The sequence below is a fragment of the Embiotoca jacksoni genome, unplaced genomic scaffold (genome assembly GCF_022577435.1).
Source record: "Embiotoca jacksoni isolate LCO1_2020_lvr unplaced genomic scaffold, fEmbJac1.0.p SCAF_1, whole genome shotgun sequence".
NCBI lineage: Eukaryota > Metazoa > Chordata > Actinopteri > Embiotocidae > Embiotoca > Embiotoca jacksoni.
This window is the reverse complement of record NW_027185229.1, coordinates 17797164-17825031: the sequence shown is the minus strand read 5'-3', so window position 1 is coordinate 17825031 and position 27868 is coordinate 17797164. Positions and strand designations below refer to the sequence as shown.

General features: G+C 39.1%; 1 protein-coding gene across 1 annotated transcript; it reads left to right on the top strand.

Moving 5' to 3' along the window:
• The first annotated feature begins 1519 nt into the window (after positions 1–1519).
• grm2b (glutamate receptor, metabotropic 2b) lies at positions 1520–27048 on the top strand. Its single transcript, XM_069144682.1, has 6 exons — positions 1520–2455; positions 6387–7016; positions 19210–20047; positions 21028–22091; positions 24520–24712; positions 26373–27048. Exons 2-6 carry the CDS (start codon positions 6507–6509, stop codon positions 26444–26446), a joined length of 2679 nt encoding a protein of 892 aa, XP_069000783.1. The 5' UTR covers positions 1520–2455; positions 6387–6506; the 3' UTR covers positions 26447–27048.
• The last annotated feature ends 820 nt before the right edge of the window (positions 27049–27868 follow it).

Here is a 27868-nt window from a genome sequence, read left to right as displayed (position 1 = left end):
GAACTGTGTTTAAAGCTATAAGATGTAAGATATTGGTCCTTTCTTGTTTTACCTGTGTGCTTTATGAGGCGCAGTAATGAATGCAGTAATTCTCAAGCAAAGATACTGTGAGCCAATAGCCTGTCAAATTACAGCGTGGCACATTTCCTGCATGAACAATTTTATGTACAGTTTAGGATCGACAAACTAAATTCACCATTGTGTCACACAATAAAAAGGTAATGAACATACCAAGCTTCCAGCTGTACTTTTTTGTTGCCATGGATGTTTGTTCTGTCTGCTCTCATATTGAAGATCAGATTCAGGCCCAAACAAGTTCGGATGGATTTGAAAAGGTGCAATTTCCATTTTGTTTGTAGGTTTCCATTTTTCTTTTAGAGCCCCTAAACCCTTAGGAGGATGAGGCGCTGCCCATTGACAGGCTTCCAGAAAGTTAGCCAATCAGAAGACAGGGGGATTTCAGGGTCTTTAAAAAGACAGACGCCAAAACTGCTTATGTCAGACAGATTGAACTGAGGGACTGCACAATGGGCCAGTATAAGATGAATATGGATTCTTTTTAAAACTGTGAATCACGCAAAACTAATCTAGTGGAATCCCAGAAGAAAATAAAAAACACAAAATGAGCATAATAGGTGCCCTTTAAAAATCATAGTCACGAGGAAAACAGCCCCAGCAGAACCACATATTTACACCATTTAGAAAGTTTTACGGTTTGTGGTATCATTGGCTGCACAAAAGATATATATATATGTATATTTTAAATTGTTTAAACAAGGTCACTGTGTCTGGTTTCTTTGCTACACATAATTACCCCAGTTAGGTAGATAGCTTTATGATAAACTAATTGAGCTAGTCATACAGCATTTCTAACTGGTCTGAACCACACACCAACAAACATGTAACTTAGCAAACATATAAACAATGTCAGTAATGTTATACAATGAGCTACCTTTATAAGCTATTTCTGTGAAGCAAACATTAGCTATATTTCTGCACTCGCCAAAAGCTGTCTCCATCAATGGAAAGCAACAAACTATGCTCAGGCGCCAACCTACTTTGACATCACCTGTTGGTTTGTGAATTGCCATTTTAAAGCCTCAGGTTTGACATGTAGGCCATTGCCGTCTTAGTTTTTTGCAGCTCAGAATAGACCATAACTTGGAAGATCTGGGGAGGAACAAGCGGTGAATTCAAGTCGATCTTATCTCTAGAGTTGTTTTTAAACAGAAAATCGTACATAGGCTACTGCACATCGAATTGAACTAATGAACCCTTGCTTTTGTGAGTGTTGTGTGTGTGTGTGTGTGTGTGTGTGTGTGTGTGTGTGTGTGTGTGTGTGTGTGTGTGTGTGTGGTGGTATGGGGGTGGTGGTGGGGGTGGGGTGGGTGGGGGGTGTTGTTGCCCTATCCAGTGAAAAATAAACTGTCCATGGTGCCTCTTGAGTTTGTGAAGTGGTGTGCCACTCAAATGGAGTGTGATTCAGTTTTAATGAGATGGAAGTGTATGGGGTGCTGGCCAGCCTTCATAGAGTTGTAAAAAACTGAAGCTGATTTTCATTTCCCTCTTTTCATCTTTCTAAATTTAGCCGGAGAGAGGCAGCATCTTGTAAAATCTTTTTAGAAAGACTTTTTTCCCACCTTTTTTCGTTTTTTTTTTTTTTTTTTAAATTAAAAGTTAGATTGACACCGTACAACTCCGCTCCACAGGGAATCCAATAGATGAGTCACTTAAAAGGAGCTTGGAACAGAATTTTGATTAATGCATTTTCGTCATTGTTTTTATCCGTTACTCCTGCATAACAAGAGCACATTCCATTTTTTTGTGAATCGGGTTTCATTATTTTTGAGTCGCTTCTATTTCGGTGCTGTACCTCAGCTCGCTGCCTTGCAAACAAACGCTGTACGAAGCATCGTCAGGTTACTGAGAGGGAAGTACGGAGACTCTCGCACTCATTAGAGGTGTGGAGGAGCAGAGAGTGTGATCCGGCGGTGCTGCTGCAGGTTTTTTTTTTTCTCAACAGCTCTTGTTTTCAAGTTGATTTGATTAACTTTCCGAAGAGACGCAGCTACGTATAAAACGCAAGGCATAACAATGCGTGATTACTCTTTAATTTAGATTCACTCGCCTGTCAGTCCAGCTCGCAGTAACAAACAGAGAGAATCCCTCGATCCGATCAGGACATATGAGCACTCGGACGGCAGTCTGTGCGCTTGCACTCACGGTGGCTGTCAGGCACAAGTTGGGGGGCACCGAGAGGAGTTTGTAAGACTTGCCAATGTGAACAACACTTCAGAACCAAGGACAGATCCAAACTGCTGCCTGGCAATCATGCCCAAAGTGAGCAACATCTGGACTCTGCTCGTCACATGAAGCTCTCTGTCTAGTGAAGCACGGCTTGTGCTAAGGACACCTGCAAATACACTCGGGAAGACACATCTAGTGCTACAACCAGGTAAGAAATGGTCCATTCATAACTTTGATTTTAACCTGGCGGTGTGTTTTTAATGACCATGTTTCCCAGGATCTGAAGTTAACTGCCACCAAACGAAATAGCCTACTATAATCATTCATTAGCAGACCATTTCCCTATCATTCCTCTTTATTCCACCTAAATTTCACGACATCTCAGACGCAAGGAAGTCCAAGAACACTAAACAGCAGGCGGACTTGATACTACAATATCATTAGACAAGTGTGATTGTGTACTGATATATCTGGCGATGAATAATCCCGCGTGACCTGAGAGATTACTCAACACAATTACTGCCTCAAAAGAAAATTACATAATTTAATATCGGACACGTTCCTCACAAGCTAATCAAAGCTTTTAGAAAGCACCCTAAACAATAGACTACTCCTGCTGCAGAAAGTAACGCAGCTGTTCATTTTCATGGCAAAGTATTTATTCAGTTTAAAACAGTAAAAAAAAACTGATTTGCTCTGGAACAATTCATGATTGCATGAACATGTTGTCAGTGGGTCAGTCAGGGTGTTGTGCAGCAAATGTAAGAGGATGATCAATTACAGGAGACATGTCCACAATATGTCTTGATGGATGATGTGTTATTATGGCATTATTAGATGGTGCCACCCTGGTGGCCAACAGTCAATAAGCAAAGACAACCTGTTGTAGCCAGTGTATCTGCACTTTGTCTCTCAGTCTGATTTAATTTTCCTCCGAATAAATATCCAGGTGGGATATTAGCACAGTAAAATCATCATGTAGTTTTTGAGAGTTAAACAGGCTGACAACCAGATTTCCCCTGAGCTATTTTGATAAAATGATGCATTTGATCTTTGTTCAAACTCACAATCACCTGGCTGCTGGCCACCTCAGAGGCATCCTAATTCCTTCAGCTGACAAGTCCAGGTGGAGGGATAAACTGAGTCCTCACTGGAGATTATATAATGATGGAAATCATTAGATGAGTTATGGAGGCTGCAGTTCTTTTTTTTCTTTTTGTGTTTCATTAGTCGTATATGAAGGTTTCTTGCTTTGACCAGGGTAATTTGTCTTGTGCTGACTATAGTTCGGCTTCCTAGCAGAATGTGAAAATCTATTCATTCTGGTGTCGTGTAACATCAACAAATTGTAATTTGTATTTCCCATTTGAAGAAAAGAATAACGCTTAATTCATGCTTTGGATTTTGTCACAACATCTCCATACTTTACTATCTTATCAGTTTCTGTCACATAAACATTGGAGAGCAGTATTTTAAATGTCATAGGACAAGTGCTATGTTTAGACTGACATTACTTAATCTGCGTAATGATTCATGTGTAGTGGAGTAGGTATTAAATTAAATGTCATGTCTTGTACTTTAAAGTATTCAAAAAAAAAAGTGTAAACAGATTGTGCCCGAGCTAAAAGTTTGAGAGCATGCAATTTAGACATAAATCACTGTTTTAAAACAAAAAGATTTATTTTGCATCCATTATTTCGATGGCACACATCAACAATAACAAATGGGTGATGTGTCCGTGTCTTGTCCTTAATTCCAAACCATTTCTTTCGCTCATTTCCCAGACGTAAATAACAAGGACAATAAGGAATGATGTTCTCAAAGCATCGTTATGCTAATGTTGGAGAAATCCTCTCTGTGCTGGGCAGGAGCAGTAATGCATGAGCTGATGGTTCAAAGAGGAGTGAAGCACACTGCCTTTTCTTTTTGAACTTGCCTTTCAGAGGGAATATTGTGCGCAGACAGCCGGGGAGTGAGTGACTCTATTGGCTGCTGAGTGTGAGTGTGACAGCTGATTCAAGATAGTTTTAATGATGTGATCGAGGCCTGATAAAAGCTACTTTAGTACTAAGCAAAGGCTGCATTTTAAATGCTCGTGTAAGCTGATAATATGGTACCCATTTAATAAGTGTTTGAAATAATTGGAAGAAAATATGGTTTTGATAGCTGGTAATTCGTGTCCACTTCAGCCTCTCCAGCATTTATTTGTAGTTCTCAGAGGTTTGAGAGACTCTCCTGGACCTCCAACCACACTTTGGCCTATTTGCATAAGTCTGCCTAATTGGCTGGTTCTTATTGCACCATTAATTCACACTGTGACCTAGTCTTTGCAACCAGAAAGCCCCCATCTGCGCCAACAGACAGCATAGAAGACCAATTAGACTCTTAATGTTGAGCTCTTCAAGTTACTTTCTCACCTTGGTTCTAATAATAGGGCAAATGTCGCGCAGCACTAGCAAACACCTGCCTCCACTGTTCAGGACACAGCAGATCTGAGGTAGATTTTACATTACAGCGTCTTACATTAGCACATGTAATCCTCTTTGATGGATGCACCATCGGGTATCCCACCCACAACCTGATGTGATATTTATCTGGGGAGAAAGTCAGCATGCATTACGTTTTTCCCCCTCCCCTCGTTTTCTCTCTTGTTTGATGCTTCCACTGCTGTTGAGATGTCACAGGATATTCTTCAGTGTCCCTGCAAAAGCATACTTACACACATTCACCACATGCGTGCATCTGCAGAAGCGGGCGTTTGTGTAACCACCCCCTGCATACCCTACTGTGACGGTTTTCTGCCTCGGTGAGCACAGGAAACGGTACTCACTGATTGATTATGGGCAAGGGTGACACTTTTTTTTAATGTAAAATTATAATGACAGCAACAACACACATGTATGACAGAAGGGGAAAAAAGTCAGTAATAAGCTTCCAACTGCTTCTTAAAGGAGAGGGGAGCGGCAGCACATCAAATAGTCCAAACCACAGCCAAGCTCTGGGGGTTTACCAGCGTGACTCCTCTAAAATCTCAACTTGGATTAAAAAATATTTAAAACAAGCTCACGGACAAATTCTGTTGATATTATATGCCATTGTTACAGCCCTCTGACATTCAAATCCTCTGACGGCTGATATAGGTTATGATAAAGATGTTGAAATTAATCTTGAAAAGGCTGTAAACTGTGAGTCTTTTAGAGTGGATGGTCACCATGTAAATCTACTGAAATCCATGTGTTTGTGATGAACTTCTTTCTTTGATGAATATGACAAATGTTTGAAATAAACAGCACTGGTTCCCCCTCTCTCTGAGCACTGTGATTGAACCTGCCCACCTCCCTAATCAGACATAATAAAAACTCCTGGTGAGATCCAAACATGTAACCTCAACCTGATAGGAATCTATATTTGCATACATGTCTCGCTGCCCACTCCCCTGCAGTCCAACCCTTATTTTTTTTACCCACCATGTTTCCATGGCAACCCCAGCCGTTGAGGAGAGCCACCGTCTATGTGATGTCTTGGTTGTAAGCTCGGAAATTATGCTTCACTGGAGAGATGCCTTAAATATCTATTAATGTTTGGTGTGGTCACTCTGAGGTGGTAACTCTGCGTTTGTCTGTCAGATTAAAGGGCAGCGATTGTATTTCACACCAAGAGGCTGCCTGACATGACATCCAATTCTTTTTCTCTTCAGAAAGTAACTCCTGACATTCAGGGCTCAATGTAAGCCTCCTGACAAAACAGTCTCAGGTTTGGGCTTGTCCAATAAAAACATTTTCTGTTTAACATTTCTAAAAATCGCAATAAGCCAGGAAAAAGTAATGCAGTTCAGGTAAGAATCGATAAAAAAAAGATAAGAACCTCTTGCAATAAAAATATTATCGGTGTGACTGTTAGAAAATCTGTGAGAAATAGCAAAAACAAAACTTACTCGTGGGCATGTTCTTGTAGGTTGAATTGTATTTTCTCCCTGAACATGCTCTAAAACATAAAAACACAAAAGATAGATAGATAGATAGATAGATAGATAGATAGATAGATAGATAGATAGATAGATAGATAGATAGATAGATAGATAGATAGATGCTTCATTCCTGATTAACTGATTCAATTATGTTTTCCTCTCATTCACTCAGGAAATATCAAACATGCTGTACTCACTGAGAGAAGACCTTAAAGTCATTTGCCCCCCGACTCTGTGAAACGATCCACCCCTTTCCACTTCAGCCAGCTAAACCCTGCGACCTGATCCTGCCATGCTGAGTTCAGTGCTCTGCCCCAAGTCGCAGGCCAATTCTGCCCATTATTGGCCTCTCCACATGTTCCTGCTGGAGCTGCTGATACCAGGAGTCCTGCCCAGCATCTTCAGATTACCTCCCGCGGCCAAGCGCGAGATCATCATGGACGGGGACTTGATAATTGGAGGCCTATTCCCAGTGCACGAAAAAGGTGATGGGATGGAGGACTGTGGTAAGATCAATGAGGAGAGAGGTATCCAGAGACTGGAAGCAATGCTGCTGGCACTTGATGAGATTAATTCCAGCGATCACATCCTTCCCGGACTCCAGCTCGGGGCCCACATCCTGGACACCTGCTCGAAGGACACCTACGCTCTGGAGCAGTCCCTAGACTTTGTCAGGGCCTCCCTTACCAAGGTCCAAGATCCAGGTTTCATCTGCCCAGATGGCTCCAGACCCATCCAGAACGAGGTTCCACTGGCCATCTCTGGGGTCATTGGAGGATCCTACAGTGACGTTTCAATTCAGGTAAGTGTGCAAATTCATTTATCTCACATTTTCAGTGTTTCAGTCCTATTTGTAAGCATTTACTCAAAACAGTAACACATGTGGCACTGCAATACTACCATAATGACACAAAATTATTATGTTTCCCAATATTTATTGATGCTACTGATATTTAAAAAAAAAAAAAAAAAAAAAAAAATCAGTACGTGAACATTGTGGTTCACAATGTTTACATCGATGTTTGTGGTGGCGATGTTTACAACTTGTCAGTGTCCTGCAATTAACATTTACCTCTTAATAATTTTGGCATTTCATATCATTTCCTTTTTATAAGTGAAGATGATGCGGGGTTTTACAGAATAGTACAATACTGTCGTTCTTCTCTAGTGATTGGTCTGGGATTTCCGACGTCACTTAATAGGCATCAATGTTAACTGTTTTATTCATAACTTATTCACCAAAACAAAGCCCTAATCTTTGTATGAATGTGTAAGGGATTTAGTCCTTTTCTGTAATCAAGTAATTTCTGCAAATATTTCAATGTTTTCAAGATTTTTGCAAGTACTTTACAAAAAAAAAACACAATTACTTCATTAAATCATTCCAGTCATTCATTTTACTTTCATCATGCATTGTGTTACATTGGGAAGGATTAAATCGCATACTTTAAATCTGCATACAGACACATTCATTACATCCCGCAAATTCAGATAATTACTAAAACTTCCTTGTATCTGCCCTTTTTCTGAGCTGGAGGACGCAGCCTTCAGTAGAAGATATTTTGCCATTGCAGGAGCAAGAATCCACCTGGGATGATTTTGTTTGAAGCATCAACATTCACAGAGACATCCATCACTTTGTCAGCGACTTCATTTCGGCCTTGCAAAGAAAATTGACCTTTCACACACGTATGAAGGATTGCTAGAGGCAATGCATTTGAGCATAATTAATTAATTCAGATTGCACTCGCATGTCATAATGATGCACTCGGTGTTAGTGAGCCAAAGTGTGTAGAAATAATTTGGTTACACTTTCCATTGACTCCCGATCACATGATCACAACACATTTATCACACACACACACACACACACACACACACACACACACACACACACACACACACACACACACACACACACACACACACACACATAATAAGTTATTTTTTTTATTTGTGGCAAAGGCTTGGGTAAATATACACATGTAAAGATCAGCAGCATTAGCAGCGTGACTTTACCTAGTGCATAGTTTAATGTGACCACAGACATTTTGGTCACCGAAAATGTTTCAGCTCCACAAAATGTATTTCGTTTGCTGTGTCACACATTGAGTTTAAACCACAATTTGTTGTGGTTCAAGAGCAGAAAGGACCCAAAAACACAATGAAGTAGGTTTTCATAAAAACAAAAGGCTTCAATAACTAAAGGCAGGACATCCAAAAACAAGATGAGTCCACTTAGGCTGGATTCAAAAAGAATTAAAGAGGGAAAATCAAAAACTACGGTATACTAAAACTAACTAAAAAATAAGACAATTAATGAAGAAAGGCCAAAAAACTATTGTGTTTCAAACACATTGGAATAAATAGGCAACTGAAACAAGCTGACAAAGAGGAAAGTAGAGCACACACACTAAATACACTAGGGAGCAGAGGACAATGAGGGACAAATGAAAACTAATTAGGATGGGGCAGACAATCATACAAGAGCAGGAAGTGAGGTACACCAAGGCACAGAGGTTGAGTGACTACAAAGTAAAACAGGAAACCCAATACCCAAACTGAACTAAAGACTACCAAAGTACAAAGTGAAACAGGAAAACCAAAACCTAGAATCAATGAAAACAAAAAAATGGAAATGAAGTCCAAACCATAACACTCTTGTGGTTTGCTGGAAATAACAACATTCATGGGTTGCAGTCATAATACAAAACCTCACTGGCATTAAAAGTCATATTACAGGCGAGTTGTAAAGTCCCTGTCACAATACCACTGAAACATTAGCTACTATTCACACAGTTTATACTTTAAAATCAGTTTTTTTTTCCACCACACCTTTTCAATTAGTCACTACAAATGTTTCTTCAGTTCATTCCTATAACTCAAATACTCCATACAATTTTGAAATCTCCCAAGTCTTACATCTTAAATATGACAGTTGGACTCGTCTTTAAGATTCCCCATTTTGCCACACAGTAGGGAATATGGTAAAACACTCATTCTACTCCAGTGCTGTCCAGTGCTGCAGCCAGAATGCGATCCAACCTCAGATAAATGATTGCTATGAGTCTGCAGAGATGTATGCTTCATCTCAGCATGTTAAAGCTGAATGGAGAGGCAGACAGACTGGACTGAAGACATCCACCACCATCACATACAGGGCTTCTGCTCTTAGAAAGGAGTTAATGATTTAGAGATCTTCCTCGCCTGTAATGTTAAAGATGTTTTGACAAAAGGACAGCATGTTTTCTTTGTTTGTATGTCTCCCTGTGAATGAGTCTTTAGCAGCCACACAGTCACAAAGAGTCAAAAGAAACTCTCTGCTTTTGAGTGTTTTTGTATGAATTTGAATACATACCTCCACTGTTACTGAGCTCAACAGTCCCTTTGTTAGTGCCTTCACTTCCTGGGAATTATAATGAATCGAGCCGTGAGAGCGGCTAGAAGCCAATGGTGGGATTTTTTTTTTTAAAGGTCACAGTTTACACACTTCCTATTTATCCCAGAGAAGCACTTTGTGGAGATGAAGGACGTTTTAAAACTGAGGAGGATGAGTGCCAGGGAACGTCCTGGGGAAGCTTCTTTTCCCATCTGTGGGGTGCATCTTCATTGGCTGGCAGGGATGTGTCCACCTGCATGTGGAGAGGAGGCTGATGCTGCCTATGACAGGGCCAAGGACGAGATGTGGTAAAGATGGTGGGAGATGAGCCAGTTTCCCCTGAGCCTCAAAGGATTCGTTCATAATTAGCCCCGCAATATTTAGGATGCTTCCATCATCATCTTACTCATGTCGTACTTTGTCATCCTCATTACGTCTGTTCACTGTTTAAGTTTTGGAAAATAACTTTTACTGCCATCTGGAATGTTAGCTATATAGAACCAACCTTGAGGGATGACTCAGTCTAAACAGCCTTCGCATTTTACAGCTCTGAATTCAACCTAGCGTTATGGAGATATCATTTTAAAAAAAGAACAATGAAATCCTTTTGAACTATTCCCACACGTTTTCAGGACAAATAACATTAAGAAGAGCTCTGGCATTTTTCCGAGCTAGCCTCAAAATAAAAGCTGCTCAGATTCAGAGTTCTAACTTTATCTTCAGCAAATTTATGCAAATAAATTTGAGCATAAATGCACACTGTAACTGTTAATGTTTTACACTCATGCACTCAGAGAAGAAAAATCTGGTATTTTGTTTTAATTAGCAATATTCACAAACAAAACAACAAATCCTTTCATCCTGATAGTTCAGCATCATTCTTTAAATTGAATATTGAATATGGCAAGATCATCCACTCTCCCTTCACTCTACAGGTAGGTAGGTAGGTATTTACTTTATTAATCCCCGAGGGGAAATTTTGTCGCTACAGCAGCATACAGAAGCAATAAGATAATAATAGAAATAATAGAATAAAATAATAGAATAGAATAGAATAGAATAATATAATAATAGAAAAGCAATAAAATAAAATAGCAGTAAATAGCAGTAAAAAATATAAATATAAAATATAAAAATGCACAGTATATACAGTACATTATATATCTATATATATTATATACAAACAAACCAAGAAACACAGTCAACAGTGTTATTGTACTGTGATGGATTTTGCCAGAGGTGAGTTATTGTACAAATATAGCCATCGAGAATGTAGAATCCTAGAATTATAAAATCTTAGATTTATACTCCAACAACACCTAGCAAATCCTTTAAGACCATTAAACAAACTCCTACGATTGCTGCTGGAGGCCCCTCCATATTTTGAGGTTGTAACATCTGTCCGGCTTAATATATTGAAGTGTGATATTTTTGGTTTTTCTCAGTTTATTAACTCTGTTGATGTGTCATGCGGAGGAAGCAGAGAGGTCTCTGTCTTTATTGTGTTTCCATCTTCACAGAGTGAGTTGGGTGAGCAAAAAAAATTGCTTTGGTGTTAACTTCAAAAGGGTCTTGTTTATCATGTGATATTATAACGGAACCCCCCTCAACTTCTTCTCTTCTCTTCTCTTCTCTTCTCTTCTCTCCTCTTCTCTTCTCTTCTCTTCTCTTCTCTTCTCTTCTCTTCTCTTCTCTTCTCTTCTCTTCTCTTCTCTTCTCTTCTCTTTTCTTTTCTTTTCTTTTCTTTTCTTTTCTTTTCTTTTCTTTTCTTTTCTTTTCTTTTCTTTTCTTTTCTTTTCTTAACCTCTCCAAAACTGTTATGTTTTCAACTGGAAATTTTCACACATTCAGTGAAATTCTCAGCTCTAATTAGCACAGAAGAATGTCATTCAAAGTAAAGGAAAACCTTTTAATGACTGGAAGGTTGGTTAGAGTCAGGACCTGCACAGTCAATAATACTGCTAGGCTAGGTTTCTGGATGCACTTTCCTTCATCTTGTCTGTCTTTCAGCTGTTGTTTTTTTCACATAGTATCACAGGAATAAATGATCAGTCCTTACTCGTAGCTGTTATTTAGAATTCAGTGCTGAAGATTGTGTGACAGGAGCCCTTCAACCTTAATAACAGTAAAAATTTTCAGACTTATCAAATTTATTTCCTAAGTGCTAGAGGCTAGAGAGGATATCTCAAAGCTCTGAGATAAGAAGGCGTTAAAGAGCAGATCTATCTGCACTCAAGAGCAGCTCAAAAGGTTGCTCTTTGTGAAAATAATATATGCAAGTTTAACATGAAGAACTGTCTGTTCCTGAAATAGCACATGAAGGCAAATCAACACACGGAACTTCTGTCAGTGCATTCTCATCTATATATATATATCTATATATATATAGTAAGCACTCATATCCGGTTTAGATCTGTCAGCACTGACGTGAATACATGCAGTATGTGTGGAGCACATCCGTTTACATGTACAAGTACATTTGTGTAGACCTTGATATGGTGTGTTTTTCTATGTTTTTGTAACATTGCTATTTTACTTACAGTACATGCTAAATATTAAACATCACATGGGGGAATAGTTCAACGTTTTGGGAAACATACTTGCTCACTTCCTTCAGAGTCAGATTTAAATTAGTAGTGACTTCCCAGAGTTACCCCGTTCATGTCATGCTGGAGGGAAGGTAATGATGGGAAATAGTCCCATGTTTCAACTTGCGAGGACTCACATTAACGGACAACTCAAGATGGCAGCTGCCAGTCTTCTGGATCTAACGTTTCTGACAAATCACTGGAGGTTCCAGTTGTCAAAATCCTACCAAAACACAAACAGTAGCTTTCTCATAAGAATGTCATACTCCATAGTAGTCTTATTGCTTGCTGAAAAATATGAATGGCTACAGGAATTGATCAATGTTTCTGGTGTCCTATGTTCCCCATTTCAACCCTAAATCAAACACACACTAGCCCATGTCATATTAACCAAACACATAGCTGGGTAACGTCTCCAAGTTCCCCTTGTATGGTACTGTGGAGCTCGGGAACACAACACCCTGGGAATATGGGACATTGGGAACTCTAGGAGAGCACTTTAGCTGATACTGAGAGAACTGATTGTAACAAGGCAGGAATTATAGGACTCAACAGCACGACCCGGAAGCACAACTTTGGTGAACAGATTTTACTGAAAACAGTTCAGAAAAACCACAGGTGACAGTGTCCAGGGGATAATCCAAAACGCAGTGTCAAAAAACATTCCAGAAGTCAAAAAACAGTAAACAATCCACTAAGTATAGGCAAGGGGCAGAGACAGATCCAAAAAGACAAAAGCTCAGGTCATACACTCACAAACTCACAGATAGGAAACGCTGGAACGAACTGGCAAAGAAGTGAGTGGAGAAACGGTTATATATACCCAGGAGGACAGCGAGACAATAGGATGCAGGTGGAAGCAAACAGGGCGGGGCAGACAATTACAGAGGGCGGGAAAACACGAAGGACTTGAAGTTAAGTGACCTGAAATGACACAAGTACCAAAATAAAACAGGAAATAAAACCACAAAATTGCAAAAATAAGAGAGAAAAAAACTTAGCGGACAGGACAAGATGTGACACTGGTAGATACACGTTGTCATGACAACACTCAACATGTGCAATTTTATAAATTATTATTATGATTGTGAAGTAGTTTTCTTTTTGATGTAATTAAAAAGCTGGGGAACACAGGACTCTTCACCATGTTCACACTATGTGCCACATAAATCTGGGGAACAAAGGACTCTGAGAGTGACTCCAGTGGCGACTATATCTGACTGTAATTTCAACAAAGTGTAAGAACTTTGAGTGATGGTTGTTGGGCTTGAAACAGTTTAGATACTGCGCTTACTGTGCTTGGTTAAATTTAAAATGGTCAATTCCCTAAACAACAAATTTTGGCTTGTTGTTGTCACATGCTTTATGCTGAGCTAGGCTCCTGGCTATAGACCTATTCTTAATGCACAGCAATTGAGTGGTATCAGTCTTCTCAGTTATCTCTCTCAAAGCATTTCCCCAAATGTTATAGGTAGATATTTACATGTAGAAATGTTGTGACATGCTAATTCAAGTTAGCATGTTCATGAGGATGAATGTGATTTTAGCAGCAGTTGTCTCTTTCTCTCAAAGGTTTTTGGAGGTCAGGGTATTTTGAGGGCCCTTGATTAGTTGAGGACAAATCATTTATGTGTATGACATGTCTCCAAGTCTTATCATAAAATTACACCTGCAGCAGTCTGTTGAAAACTTTGGGAGGCAGGATACAACAAAGCCATTTCAAAACAAAAAATAATCCTCATCAGCCGTAGGACAGATGGGTAGCAGTTCTGGCAGATATATACTCAAATGGAACTTAGTGCACTGCTGTGATATTCCATCCATGGCAGCAGGTAGCCTACGAATACGAAAACGCAGCGATGAACTTGGATCTGAAATATCGGTTGGCAGAAACTAATTCAAACAATCAAGTGCATCAGAGGTGTGCGACACCACAAAGGTAAACCAATTTCCAATTTGGAGAAATAATCCTTGGATGAAGAGAGACGCTGCAGTCATCCTCAGGGAGACAAGTTCAGATCTGGTGCTTGCTTGAGTTTGCTTCAAATTGTCTTAGAGAGAACAAACTACATCCAAGTGAATGACCACAAGAAACACATCTTTAGATTAAGTTGTGTGTGCTTGATGTTGCACAGTCAATTAAATTACACCGGTGTGCTGCTGCTTCAGCCGTCTCTCCACAGTAAAGTAGCACGATTCATCCTTGATGCTGCTTCCTCTCAGTGAATGTTTGGACTGCTGCAATACAATCATGCAAACATGTCATTGCCTTTGACTAGCATTCTCTTACATATTATGGCGTAAGGCTATTAATCATATTCAAATGGCTGGATTTAAGATGCTATTGTGGATTTATACCACACTGGAGCTGGAGCCTATTCCAGCTCACTTTTTGGTGAAGGCAGGGTACACCCTGAACAGGTCGCCAGTCGTTCACAGGGCCAACATTGTACATGTATCTTTGTATTCAAGGTTTTACAGTTGCATTTTCCAATTACATTATGCTAAACTCAGTAGCAACATGAACTGTACAGTATATATTATGCATAACATGTATTTCTGGATCTTTGGTGAGCAGCTGTAGGCTGGTGCACTGTACATCCCGAGCTTCACCATGTCATCTACCGTATCTACTGTTAGGCTGAGCTTGACATGGACCTCAGGGACATTCAGATGGACTTTCCATGTTGAAGAAAATCACAACAGACACATGAGTAAGAGACTGCATGTTCCAGCTGTCTCATATCTTTCATTACTGCTTCTGCCTCAAATCCCATAATGCTGCTCCTTGTGATGCATCTCCTACACATCACATCACACACATCCTAACCTGACTACACCAGAGATTTTGAATTTATAAGTACAAAATCTAAGTAGCTTTAAATTTGATCCGTGCGTAGTTTATTTTTCTATTGATTATATTACAGTGATATTGACGGAACAGATATTGACTCCACTGTTACATTCTTTTGCTTTTCTTTTGTCCTTAAAATGTCAGCACTCATTGCAGGCCTCCTTCTTTGACATGATTAATAGTTATTATATTGTAGTGCACACAGTTGACCATAAACATTAAACACGTTATTGTTCATGTTATGCATCTGCGGCTAGCTTGTGGCACAAGTATTATATAGGGAGGAGTAAAACCAGGTCTAAAAGTGAGGGAGAAAGTTCAGAGAGCTCTAAATGGAAACGTTTAGAATGTCTGTTTTCTTTTGGGAAAAAACTACACTTTGAAATGTTTTTTTTTTTTTCTTCAATTTAACTATAGACTTTAAAGAAAACAGTACTTTCCTTCAATACGTTATGCACACAAAGACTCGTGAACATTAATGCTTGAAATAAAATGTGCCAAAATCGAAAATATAGAAATACAATATAAACTAAATGAATGACTAATAATCCTAATACAAATCATTCTTGTGTAATCCATTTCACGAGTAATCCCTAAATCAGGTCATCGACATGTACAAATATAAAGCCTTTTCTTGACATATAAAGACATGCAGTATTTTTTGTCATATTATTCCCTGTATAGTGGGTTTATAATTGAGTATGGACTCTGTTATTGCCCACTGTATTGCAAAGACACTGCGACTGGAAGAGAGGAACACTGAAGGGAAGGAGGCCTACATAACTTATACTTTTTGGGGAGACAGAAAACTCTCTGTTTCACTGATGAACCTCCTAAATTATATAACTAAAACAAGCCTTAAACTGCATAATGTGCTGCCATAATCACAATAATGTATCAAATGTAGCCTGTAATTCTAATGAGGTTATTAATCTAATTATGCAATTATTTGCAAATACTTCAGTTCATTAATGCCATTATAGTTGTCCTCACGTGTTATTAGGGCACTGCTCATATGATTTCTTGATCATGAGAATTTAGGATATTACTTTATGTAGTTGAAATGAAAATGTATGCAAGAAGGCTTTAAACGTTAATCAAATCAGATGGGAGGTTGTTGTGTAAATATGCTGCCATCATTTAATTACTTTTGAGTTGCTGTGGCCAGAGCTATGTCTCATTTGGGGAGCACTTTTGGATTTTAAACCAGTGGACTGTGAAGAACATCTAATTGGAGCCTCAATTTTTATTTTTATTTTTACTGAAGTTGTGATCCAAACAAGCTCAGGTGTTTTGGGTGATCACTGGGAATGAATTCAGGTTTGAGTAATGTCTAGAGTTACAGGTTTGTAATGATTATGAATAAATTAGTCTTAAATAAATTAGTGTCAGTAAAAGTGTCAAAGCTCCACGCAAACTATACCACCCTCTAAAGGGGTGCAACTTAATTGCGAAGTTAAATGAAAGTTTAGTATTTTGGAAGTCTCATACACTGAGATCAAATTTACAGTTTATACTCCTGAGCCAGTACTGTTATCTGACTGAGAGAGCAGGAGGGAGATACCGCATGAAGGCGAACAGACGTTCACTGTCACACACTCCAGTGCCGTCCTGAAAGGTGCGCTGTCAAGCTTCTCCAGGAATCTATTGATGAAGGCCAATTGAAAAAACCTGCAAGAGGAAACTACCTTATTACCATGAAAGTGTGACTGACTGACTGACTGACTGGCTCATAAATCCTGTATATATATCCCAGGCAACATGAATTCAATCAGTGCAGGCTGCTTCATGCACTAACAACAGAAATCATATCTCTCTGTAGGTAATGTGATGAGACCTCTGCCCTATATCCTATAGAAACAGTATGAAAGGACCACTGCCGGGTGTAGCTCGCTTGTCTAAATACATCATATTTACTCTTTTCATCCCCTCAAGAGTTTGTAGTATGCCTGTGTTTTCTGCTGCTTCTTGTCTTACGGGTGTTCCAGTTTAAGGAGTTTAAACGCATGGCCTCTTTCAGATTAGGGTTAATGTCAGTCATTTCTGAGGCTAAACAGAGTATGTTTGCATCATGTTTTCAATGTCAAGAAGTCCCCCCTGTTTGTTTTAGTTTGTTAAACTGTAAATGTCTGAAATGTGTCTGGAGGTGAGAATTGTGCAACCAAATGCAAGAAAACACGAAGTAAACAAGACAAGTCTTATGTCAACAGCTTATTAAATGCTATGACACTGTTAATAGGCAGATGTCTAGCAGGTTTAATGTTTTCCATATTAACTTTGAGTGTAATGTGTTAGAACAATAAATGCCTAACCTTGATTGGGATTTTTTTTCACGTTAATATTTAATGTTTGAATCCCTTTTTCTAGATTCTGTGCTGTAGTTTTAGTCATCATCATCTACATCAGAGGTTCCCAATCTCTTTCCTATGAAGGGCCAAACATTCAAATTTCAGTCAATTTCTTCTAAATGTTCACTTGTCAATATACCACTGCTTCGATCTCGCATCTATACTTGCAACCCAAAGTCAGTGATCTAAGACACAGCAATTGAACAGTAGCAGGAGAAAAAGCGAATACCACGCTTCTTTGCAGATAAGACACAATTTAATAGGAAAGCTAAACGGCAATATGTTGTACAGTGCCGTAAAACTCCTATTTCAAATTTTTGTTGCTGCACAAAGTTAACAGTTCGTTATCATTCCGGTTAGGATTTTACAGATCTTCAGATTAAGGAGAATAACAATGAGGTAAAGTCGTGGTGGGCCAAAACAAAGGTGCGGTGAAACTTGGCGGGGGCCCAAATTGGGGTGTTGTGTTCTACACATTTTTATACAGATTATTGAACTGAAGCATAAAAAAATAAAAATAAAAAATAAAAATAAAACTGTATTCGTGTGAGGACTTAGTTTGGTCACAAAGTAATAAAATAAAAAGGAATTGGATTGTGGCACGAAATGAAAACAACAGACAAGGGGACTGAACAGGTGTAACAAATTTCTAGCATTTCATTTAAAAGGTTTTTTATTTAAAGTAGTTCATCAATTGATCATTCTTAAGACCAGCCGGCTGCTATCATGGCTGAGTAACATGCTCAGGGAACGGACTATTATTTAGAAAACAATGATTCTGGTGTATATACAGTACACCACACATTGATAGCTCAGTTTAAATTATTGTGGACTAGGATGAGTAAACTGAAAAAGAGAATTGTACTATTAATGGGACTTGGTGTGCGTGTAGAGGGTTCCAATTACATCCATGGTGATGCCATTGTTTGGAAAGCCTCCCGGCATACAATGATGCTGTAGAGAGGAGGCAGTCACATTGAAACCCATGGGTATTCACTAATCACCACTGTGTCTTGTGAATCTTGCAAAATGACAATTTTTTTTCTGGCTCTCTGTCATAGCTTCATAATGCTGTGTGGGGAAATAATTGCCATGATTTTATGTTATGACTATGACCCAATCATTTCAGCAGGTTTGTGTTGAACATGGAGTTTTCAGTTTTCAGTCAAAGATGATCATCCACCCTGTTGAACTCAGAACCACCAGTGAACCTCTCCACAGGGAAATCAATATATTTGTCTGGGTTAGGCGGGCATCATAACTCCTGGCAAATATTTTCACAACTCTTAAATTAGTTTACAGAAGGGATTTAACTAGAGATAACAGCAAAAGACAAAACCCTTATCGCTGTGCCATTGTTGCTGTTGTTATCTGGCAATATCAGTGAGGGGATTTTAGGCAATCGCTGCTGGTGATGTGGATCCCTGACAGAATAAACAGTTTGAGATAGAGGAAAATCGAATTGCTGTTGTTTTCACTGCCAGACTCTGCCTTAGAGCTGAAGCAGATATTCAGACCAGAGCTCTGCACTGAGTGGCTCCACTTCACCTGCAGACCAGATGGATATCTGGTTAAAAAAGACTATAAATACTTGAAATGCAGCATTGCAGCATTTTGAACAAAGTCCTTCATTAGATTCTAATTTGGAGGCCTCCCATCATTCTTTTTACTGCTTACTACAAAATTAGTCAAATTAATGCCACTACATAGTACATACATAGGCCACTTTATATATAGAATATTGAAAAAAATATGTATATCAAGACATCAATTGTAAAAATATGAGATAAAGTTTTGAATCACATTTTTTCCTGCTCTTTCTCTAGGTGGCAAACCTTCTGCGATTGTTCCAAATCCCTCAGATCAGCTATGCCTCCACTAGTGCAAAGCTCAGTGATAAGACCCGTTATGACTACTTTGCCCGCACTGTGCCCCCTGACTTCTACCAGGCCAAGGCAATGGCTGAGATCCTGCGCTACTTCAACTGGACCTATGTGTCGACAGTAGCATCAGAGGGTGACTATGGTGAGACTGGCATTGATGCCTTCCAGCAGGAGGCCCGTACTCGCCAAATCTGTATCGCCACTTCAGCCAAAGTGAGCCGTTCCATGAACCGCCAGGGCTACGAGAACGTGATCCGCTCCCTGCAACAGAAGTCCAATGCCAAGGTGGTCATCCTGTTCACCCGCAGTGAGGACGCCCGTCTGCTGTTGGTGGCTGCTGCTCGAATGAACGTCTCCTTTATCTGGGTGGCCAGTGATGGATGGGGAGCGCAAGAGAGCGTGGTGAGGGCCAGTGAGACTGCAGCAGAAGGGGCTTTCACTATTGAACTAGCCTCCTACCCGATCAGAGAGTTTGAAGACTACTTCACCAAGCTGAACCCATACACCAACACAAGGAACCCGTGGTTCAAGGAGTTCTGGGAGCTCCGGTTTGGCTGCAGCCTCACAGAGCACAGCTGCAGTGAACACAATTTACGAGATGGAACTTTTGAGCAGGAGTCTAAGATTATGTTTGTGGTGAACGCGGTCTATGCCATGGCCTATGCTCTGCACAACATGAGGCAAGCAGTGTGCTCCAACACGTCCAAGGTCTGTGATGCCATGAAACCAGGTAATGGCAAAAGGTTCTACAAGGAGTTCATCTTGAAGACCAAGTTTGAAGGTAAGCATCGCAATGAAAGCAAGCACACAGACATAAATGCTCCACACAGAGGTAAACGCTTGTGCTATGAGAATGTTTTTTAAAGAGCTGAAAAAGGGAATTCACCTCACTGTGATTGAGTTAATGGAATGCAAATGGAGGTTGCAAACAATCATGACACAGGATTAATACTTCAAATGATTTCCTCTATGGGGCTGAACAAGGCTTTGCAATTATTCAATTAGCAAAAATAATCCATGAATTACCATGAAAGAATTAGTGGGAGGTATCTGGAACATACTATTCTGAGAATACTAGATATTGAAAAATGAATGATCAGGTTTAGATGAACTGAAATGGCAAGAAACCTGTATGTTTGTATAAGGGATATTACATTTTTATAATGTATTTTTAAAAAAAAAATCTGACAAAAAACATCTCGTTTAAATAGCACCAATTAAAATTTTGCTTTGTCAGACCACAGGACAGTTCACCATTTTGCCTCAGACCATCTTACATGAGCTTAGCCTCAGAGAAGGTGTTTCTGTATCATCTTTATATATTTATTTTTCTTTGCACAGTATAGCTTTAAACTGCATTTGTGGATGCAAGGACAAACTGTGGTCAAAGACAATATTTATAATACAATACAATTTCAACATTTGATATGTTGTCTTTGTTCTATTTTCAATTAAATATAGGTTTAGATGATTTGCAAGTCATTGTTTTTATTTACATTTTTCAGAGTCCCAACTTCTTTGGAAACAGGGTTGTTCAGCTCTCTTACCTTTACTGTTGTATATATTTGTATATACACTAATTTATGTTACTTATTAAGATAATGATGTACGTTTTCTTTATTTGACATAAAAGATTATATACACCCAGAATTTACTAAAAAAAACAGCTATTCTCATCTCATCAAATATTTTTGGACATCAATTTCAAGAATTCTCCATAGTAACTTTAAGTCAGCATTGCTTTATTTGTCTTCCTACCAGCTCCATTCAAACCTGCAGACACAGAGAACACGGTGCGCTTCGACTCCTTTGGTGACAGCATCAGCCGCTACAACATCTTTCATTACCACAAAGAGGAGGGGAAGTTCGTCTACAGGAAAGTTGGCTACTGGGAACAAAACCTGACCCTGAACAACACCTTGGTAGCCTGGCGTGGCCTCGCACCACCGACCTCCCAGTGTAGCGACCCCTGCAGGAAGAATGAAGTGAAGAGTATGCAGCCCGGAGATGTATGCTGCTGGATCTGCATTCCCTGTCAGTCCTACCAGTACCTGCAGGATGAGTTCACCTGTGCTGACTGCCACTCTGGCCAGTGGCCTCTGGCTAACTTGACTGGCTGCTATGATCTGCCTGAAGAATACATCCGCTGGGAGGATGCCTGGGCCATTGGACCAGTTACCATCTCCTGTATTGGCATACTGTGTACCCTGTCTGTAGTGGGCCTGTTCTTCAAGCACAATGAAACACCGGTGGTTAAAGCAAGTGGACGTGAGCTCTCCTACATCCTCTTGCTGGGAGTGCTGATGTGCTACAGCATGACCTTCATCTACATCACCAAACCGTCCACTGCTGTTTGCACCCTGCGCCGATTAGGTCTAGGCACCTCATTCGCAGTGTGTTACTCCGCCCTGCTAACCAAGACCAACCGCATTGCTCGCATCTTCAGCGGGGTGAAAGATGGAGCCCAGCGTCCACGTTTCATCAGCCCGGCGTCTCAGGTAGCAATCTGCGGTGCTCTTATCTCCTGCCAGCTCCTCGTAGCTGTTATCTGGCTGCTGGTGGAAGTGCCCGGGGTTCGGAAGGAGGTGAGCGCAGAGAGGAGAAACGTGGTCACCCTCAAGTGCAACAGCAGGGACACCAGCATGCTCATGTCACTCACCTACAATTGCATCCTCATCATCCTCTGCACGGTCTATGCTTTCAAGACAAGAAAGTGCCCTGAAAACTTCAATGAGGCCAAGTTCATTGGGTTCACCATGTACACCACCTGCATCATCTGGCTCGCCTTCCAGCCCATCTTCTACGTCACTGCCAGTGACTACAGGGTAACTATCCAAGAAATGTTGTTTTAAGAATTCGATTAAGTATTTATAATTTATATTTCTAGAAACGTCACAATCACACTGATGTGGAATAATGTAAACAAAGTCTATAAATGACTGCCCCTTGTGTGTTTATCATTCTTAAAGAAGAAGGTGCCACTTTCAGATTCCATTTGATCACCATCACCTAGACTCATGAAAGAGCACTTTTTCTTTTCATGTGGGTTGAAGGATCTTTCAAGACGAGAACAAAGACTCGAGACAGAACAGGTCTGAATATACTGAGAGAAATAATTAATGATTGTCACACTGATTCATTGAATCAGGGCACTACTAAATGCTTAATGACATGTTTCAGGTGCAAAAAGATGAATTCTGTAAATTTATAAAAGTTTTTGTTTTTAAAAACCAAGACTGAATCCCAACTGGCCAAATATCTGGGACTCACACACACTTAATTGTGAGCAGGGATGCTGAGTGCTTCCTTAAAAGACTACCTCCCTAATAAACATGACTGCTGCAGACATGTCACATCAGGATAAAGTTTTGCAGCCTTTAGCCTTTACACAAAACGCTAAAAGCTAAATTTATCTCGCGTCATGCAGATGACAATGACTAAACGAGGTGAGTATTCATGCTGAACTTGTTTGCACTGTAATGCCATAACAGGCTAGAATATAAATTGTATTTATATCTGCCAGTACAAATTAATCTATTTCCCCTCGCAGTGTGAAGTAAGACAAATAAGACAAAACATATAGGTTATGAGAGCTGCTGCCTAAGGCGGACCCAAGGCTACTGCCACAGCATTTTGGTCAAGGTGTGCAACAAGGCCTTTGTTGTGCAAACAGATGGGGGGGGTGTCTCTAGGATCACACAAGCTTTGTATCATCACAAGGTACCTCCGGTGTTTCATGTCCGTAGTGATCAGACTTGCTGGCACCCAAATCACCAAGCAAAAACCACCTTTCTCGTTCCTCAGTAGGATTTAAGAGATCAACTGAATGTTGTTTCATATTAGGCTTCATACAGGGGAGACAGCATGCAGAATAATTGAAAGAATCAGAGGTTTGGCACTGCAGCAGGGACCTTGATGCTTTGGTTCTGTGACAACAATAATAATGGTTGTGGGTTCACGACACTTTTCAAATTTGAGTTGGATCGTGTAGAGATATTCTGATGAGAGAGTAGCCTTGTTGTCCAGTGAATTATGATGAACGAATGACTGAGCTTTCAGGGTAAATTGTTTGCATATCACTTTCCTATTCTTTCCCGATCCAACATTAAATAGACACAGTCAGTCATATAGTGTATAATAGTAAACAATATAGTGTGTGTGTACTCAATATACTGGTAAACTAAATCTTCCCATTGCTTTATAATTATTTGCGCAAACTGTTAAAAGGAAAGACATGTTTATGGCTGACAGAGATAAGGGACTGCAGACTAAGACAAAGTGATATTACTCTAGGTGGTGCTTTCACTGGTTATTTTTTTATGTAAAAACGTGAGGACTTCTCATATTTCTGCAGTGCTGTTGTTGTGTGGTGTGTTTGGGAGAGATTTCACTTCATGCTGTGGTTCTGCAAATAGAAGTTCCTGGACTGCAGGGGTAACCAGTGGGGTGGGAAGAGATAGAGCTCAGGCAGATGACCCCAGCAGTCAGCTCACATTAGCAACTGAAATATGACTAACAGAGTCCTGACTTTCCAGGACAGCCAGCTGTGCTTAGCCCATATTCTTATTCTTGCCCTCATATTCATGCACATATAAATGCACAATTAGAATAGTTAACATACATAATTCAAAACCTCACACACATCCATAATTGAAAATGAAAATGTGGCTAGTAATGCAAGAATAATAACTATATGAAACATAAAAGGACATAAAAGATGTCTCTGGATTTGATATGACTGCAGGAATAACTGACAATATCTATCTGAAAAAGTAATTGTTTGCTAAGTTTGCTAAATAAACTTAAAACTAATATTGTTTAAAAAAAAATAAATCTACTTTTTGTTTTTAAAATGAATTGATTATTAAATAGTTGCAGAATAAATGTCTGTTAACCGACATTACTCGATGTACCTGTAATTATCCAGTATCAATTTACCATGGAGGTCATGTTTTTTTTTTTTAGTAACTCTTGGAAAAGAGGAAATAAACAGATTGGTAAATGAGTTTGGGGATAACCACAGAGGAGATGAGAGGGAACTCCACTGATTAGATTAAATGTTTGGGAATAACCAGAGCAGGAAATAAATAAAATTCTGAGTGAACCGATTCGATCAAAGGCCACAGAGTGTGCGTATGTGAGGAGTGGTGGGGCCAGGTGGCCTGTGAACAAACGTCATTAGTCCTTTTGGAGACAAAAGGAGACAATCCAAGTGCAGCATGATATATATTCATTATCTGTCCCTCTTCACAGGTGCAGACCACCACCATGTGTATCTCCGTCAGTCTGAGTGGATCGGTGGTTCTCGGCTGCCTCTTCGCTCCCAAGATCCACATCATCCTGTTCCAGCCCCAGAAAAACGTGTCCACACTCAGAGTCACAGCCAAACGCTTTAGTGCCGCCGTATCTACGTCTGCCTCTGCTCCCAGCTCCAGTTACTCAAAAGGTACAAACATACACAACATTGTATCTGGAAAATTGTTGTTGTGTCTAGCTCTGTAGATACTGAAGAGATTAGGAGACCTGTGAAAGACAACCAGATGTTGATGAATGTTTTTTTAACTGGACATTTTATCATTCAAGGGAATTGTTCAACATTTTGGAAAACACATTTATTGGCTTTCTTACTGGGGTTTTGTGACAAGATTGATAACACATTAACAGGCTTTGTAGACTAAATATGAAGCTACAGCCAGGACATAGTTAGCATAGCTTAGAACAAAGCCTGAAAGCAGGAGGAAACAGCTAGTATTACCTAATTATATCTGTCCAAAACCATCTGAAACGTACTATTATTGCATTAGTTTATTTGTTTCATCCATACACAAACCGTAATGGGTTGCCAGGCAACTAGTAGATACTTCAAGCCGAGCCAACCAGCCAAGAAATTGCCCTGCACCAGTTGCACTCAATAAAGCTGCGTCGTTTCAACTTTACATTGAGTGTTTTGTGCAGATTACATCACTGAGATATAGTGTGTTAATTAGTGAGCTTTAGAGGTGCTGATAGGCAGATTTTGTTTTCTTCAGGACAGAGCTGTGGTGTCTTTTTCCCAGTTTTACTCAGCTAAACTAACCGACAGCTCCCTTCAGATGAATCATGGATCATCTCACACGGTTTAAAATTTCAAAATATATCTGACAGGTAATATATGCATCGTATTTCACTATAAAACAATAATAATGACAGCCTGAAGCTGGTGATGCAAAGTACTGCCTTATGTTGCATTTATATATATATTTTTATTGAATCATAATTATTTGATGAATAATGAGTGGAGGCAAAGAAACTTCAGAAATGAAATTTAACAATATTCAAAGCTTCTGTGGTTTTTCATCAGCATGGCTGAACAAGCCATTTTGTTTATTTTTATGCTGGATAAGAGCAAGTCTTATCAAAAGCTAATTAACAAACTTAATGCATACACAAGACATATTAAATTTACATGGTGCCTTAGTGAGTGTGCTATTTAGAGCTCAAACAGCTTTCAGTCCAAACTACGGCTGTGCATTTAAAGGCTTATATTAACTGCTTTATGTTATCTTTTCTCCTGGACTTAAAATATTTATGTAACCAAAAATTTATATTTGATGTAAGAACTGAGAAGTATTTACAGTTTTTGGCAATACAAAAATATAGAAAATACTCTATTACAAGTTCTTCTTAAAATACAAGTACAGAAGTATTGCCATTAAAATATATTAAAATGTATTTAAGTATTTTTATGTATTTGTCATGAAGACAACCTTCACCTGTGATTATGATCTGGTTTTATGTTTATGATGCGCTGGTAAAGCAGGAGATAGATAAAAATGATATGCAGGAAGATAGTTAATCTGTAACAGTGTGGCATATTTCATTCACTGATCATATGTTTGGTTTATACATTTTTTTATCAGATTATTTAAAAGTAGCTATAAAGTATAAACAAAAAGTTTAAAAATGTACAAGTACCTACAATTTTTACTGTGAGACATGGCACCTGATGCAGATTGCCAATATCCATAATCTTTTTTTCCTCACAGCTTTTATCTCTTGTTCCCAGTTTGGTTTCCTATCATTGAAAAATTGTTTCCTGGCTAACATCACTGCTTTTATTCTCTCAGGATCAGCCTCCAACTACGTGCCAGCGGTTTGTAACGGCCGCGAGGTGGTGGACTCCACAACTTCTTCTTTGTGAAACAGGTTCCTCTCTAAGCTCGAGACCATCCCATCATCAGTCATCCTTTCATCAAACGGGGCTGTGTACAACAGAGCCAGCCCCCATCCCATCTAACATGTTGAAGAGAGGTAACTCTGTCAGGGTAGACTGACTGACAAGCAGCAAGGGTAACTCTTAACTGTGAAAGCTAAATTATGTTCCTACAGCAAGCAGTATGTATCAACTGTAAAGCCTTTTTGTATAGATTTAATATGCTGTGATCTTTTTGGTTTACAGATAGATGTGATTAAATGCACCGTGCCTTGTCCTAAAGAGTCTTGTTGTCAAATGGATGGTTGTGAAGCAATAGTGTTATACAAATAAAATGCTGTTCTTATCTAGTCTTTCCAGTGCTGTGAATATATCCAAATGTTTTCGACATTGACAAAAAAAAAGAAGCTTTGAGATAAAGATTTATCCCTTCTATTAAACAAAATGTGATTAACTATAGTGAACGTGATGAAAACTGTAGACAACTAGACAATATAAAGGACGTGTTAATGTTGACTAACAGTGTGTGCTTTCTTGTAATTTATGTAAATAAAATGTTTTTTAATATTAAAAGATTAAATTCTGCTGCGTTTCATTTCACACTTGTAATTCTTCACTCAAGACTAACGGCAGCTTTTCACAGGAACTTTTGGACACAGGGTTTGACTTTTTCCTGTGTTTTAAAACTTTAATTAAACTTTAGTAAATCTTAACAGTGACCAAATTAGTTTAATGTAAAAAAAAAAAAAAGAGATGACAGTATGAAGATGTTAGATTCTTATTAACATTTTGGTGTGGACTTCTTGAAACTTTAACTATTGCTGTGAATGGTTAATTATATGCAGTTATACATACACAGTGCCTACAAAACGTTTTCACCCAAGTTTTCTGATATTAAATTGTACCTGCAGTCTGCCTGTTCTGCTCTTATGAATTAAGCGCAAGTTACATAAGCCTGCAGTCAATCCAGAAGCAACTCTAATTACAAAATTAAATCTCTTCCTTCCTAATATTCTTCATGTGCAAACTATTACATAGTCAATAAGGGCTCAAGTAATTAAACACATATGACATACCAGTAAAAATGACAGTAATGCTCCTACAAAGGCCTACGAGGACACCTGCAGATCATCTGAAGACAGTGCAAATACTAAAAAGCTTTTTAGTTGTCATACAACAAAAATGTTCATCTTTGACATAATATTAACATCAGTAAACAGCTTGTGTTCACCGATGATGCCAGACTGACACTGACTAATCACTCTTTTAATTAAAGGATTTCAGTGCACTTCTGCTCCTGTGAATGTGAAGTGATGTAAGCTGTCTGAAAATAAAAACAAGCTGTGTGGCGATTTTTATCGCTTACATGTTAATCGAACTTTATAAATCTGATTTTTTTCAAGATTAAAA

What these genes read in the sequence shown, in the direction of transcription:
- grm2b (XM_069144682.1), top strand. Translation starts at nt 6,507, where the DNA reads ATGCTGAGTTCAGTGCTCTGCCCCAAGTCGCAGGCCAATTCTGCCCAT. An exon ending in CTTGAAGACCAAGTTTGAAG is followed by an intron (nt 20,048 to 21,027) that starts GTAAGCATCGCA and finishes TCTTCCTACCAG; the next exon opens with CTCCATTCAAACCTGCAGAC. An exon ending in TCACTGCCAGTGACTACAGG is followed by an intron (nt 22,092 to 24,519) that starts GTAACTATCCAA and finishes CCCTCTTCACAG; the next exon opens with GTGCAGACCACCACCATGTG.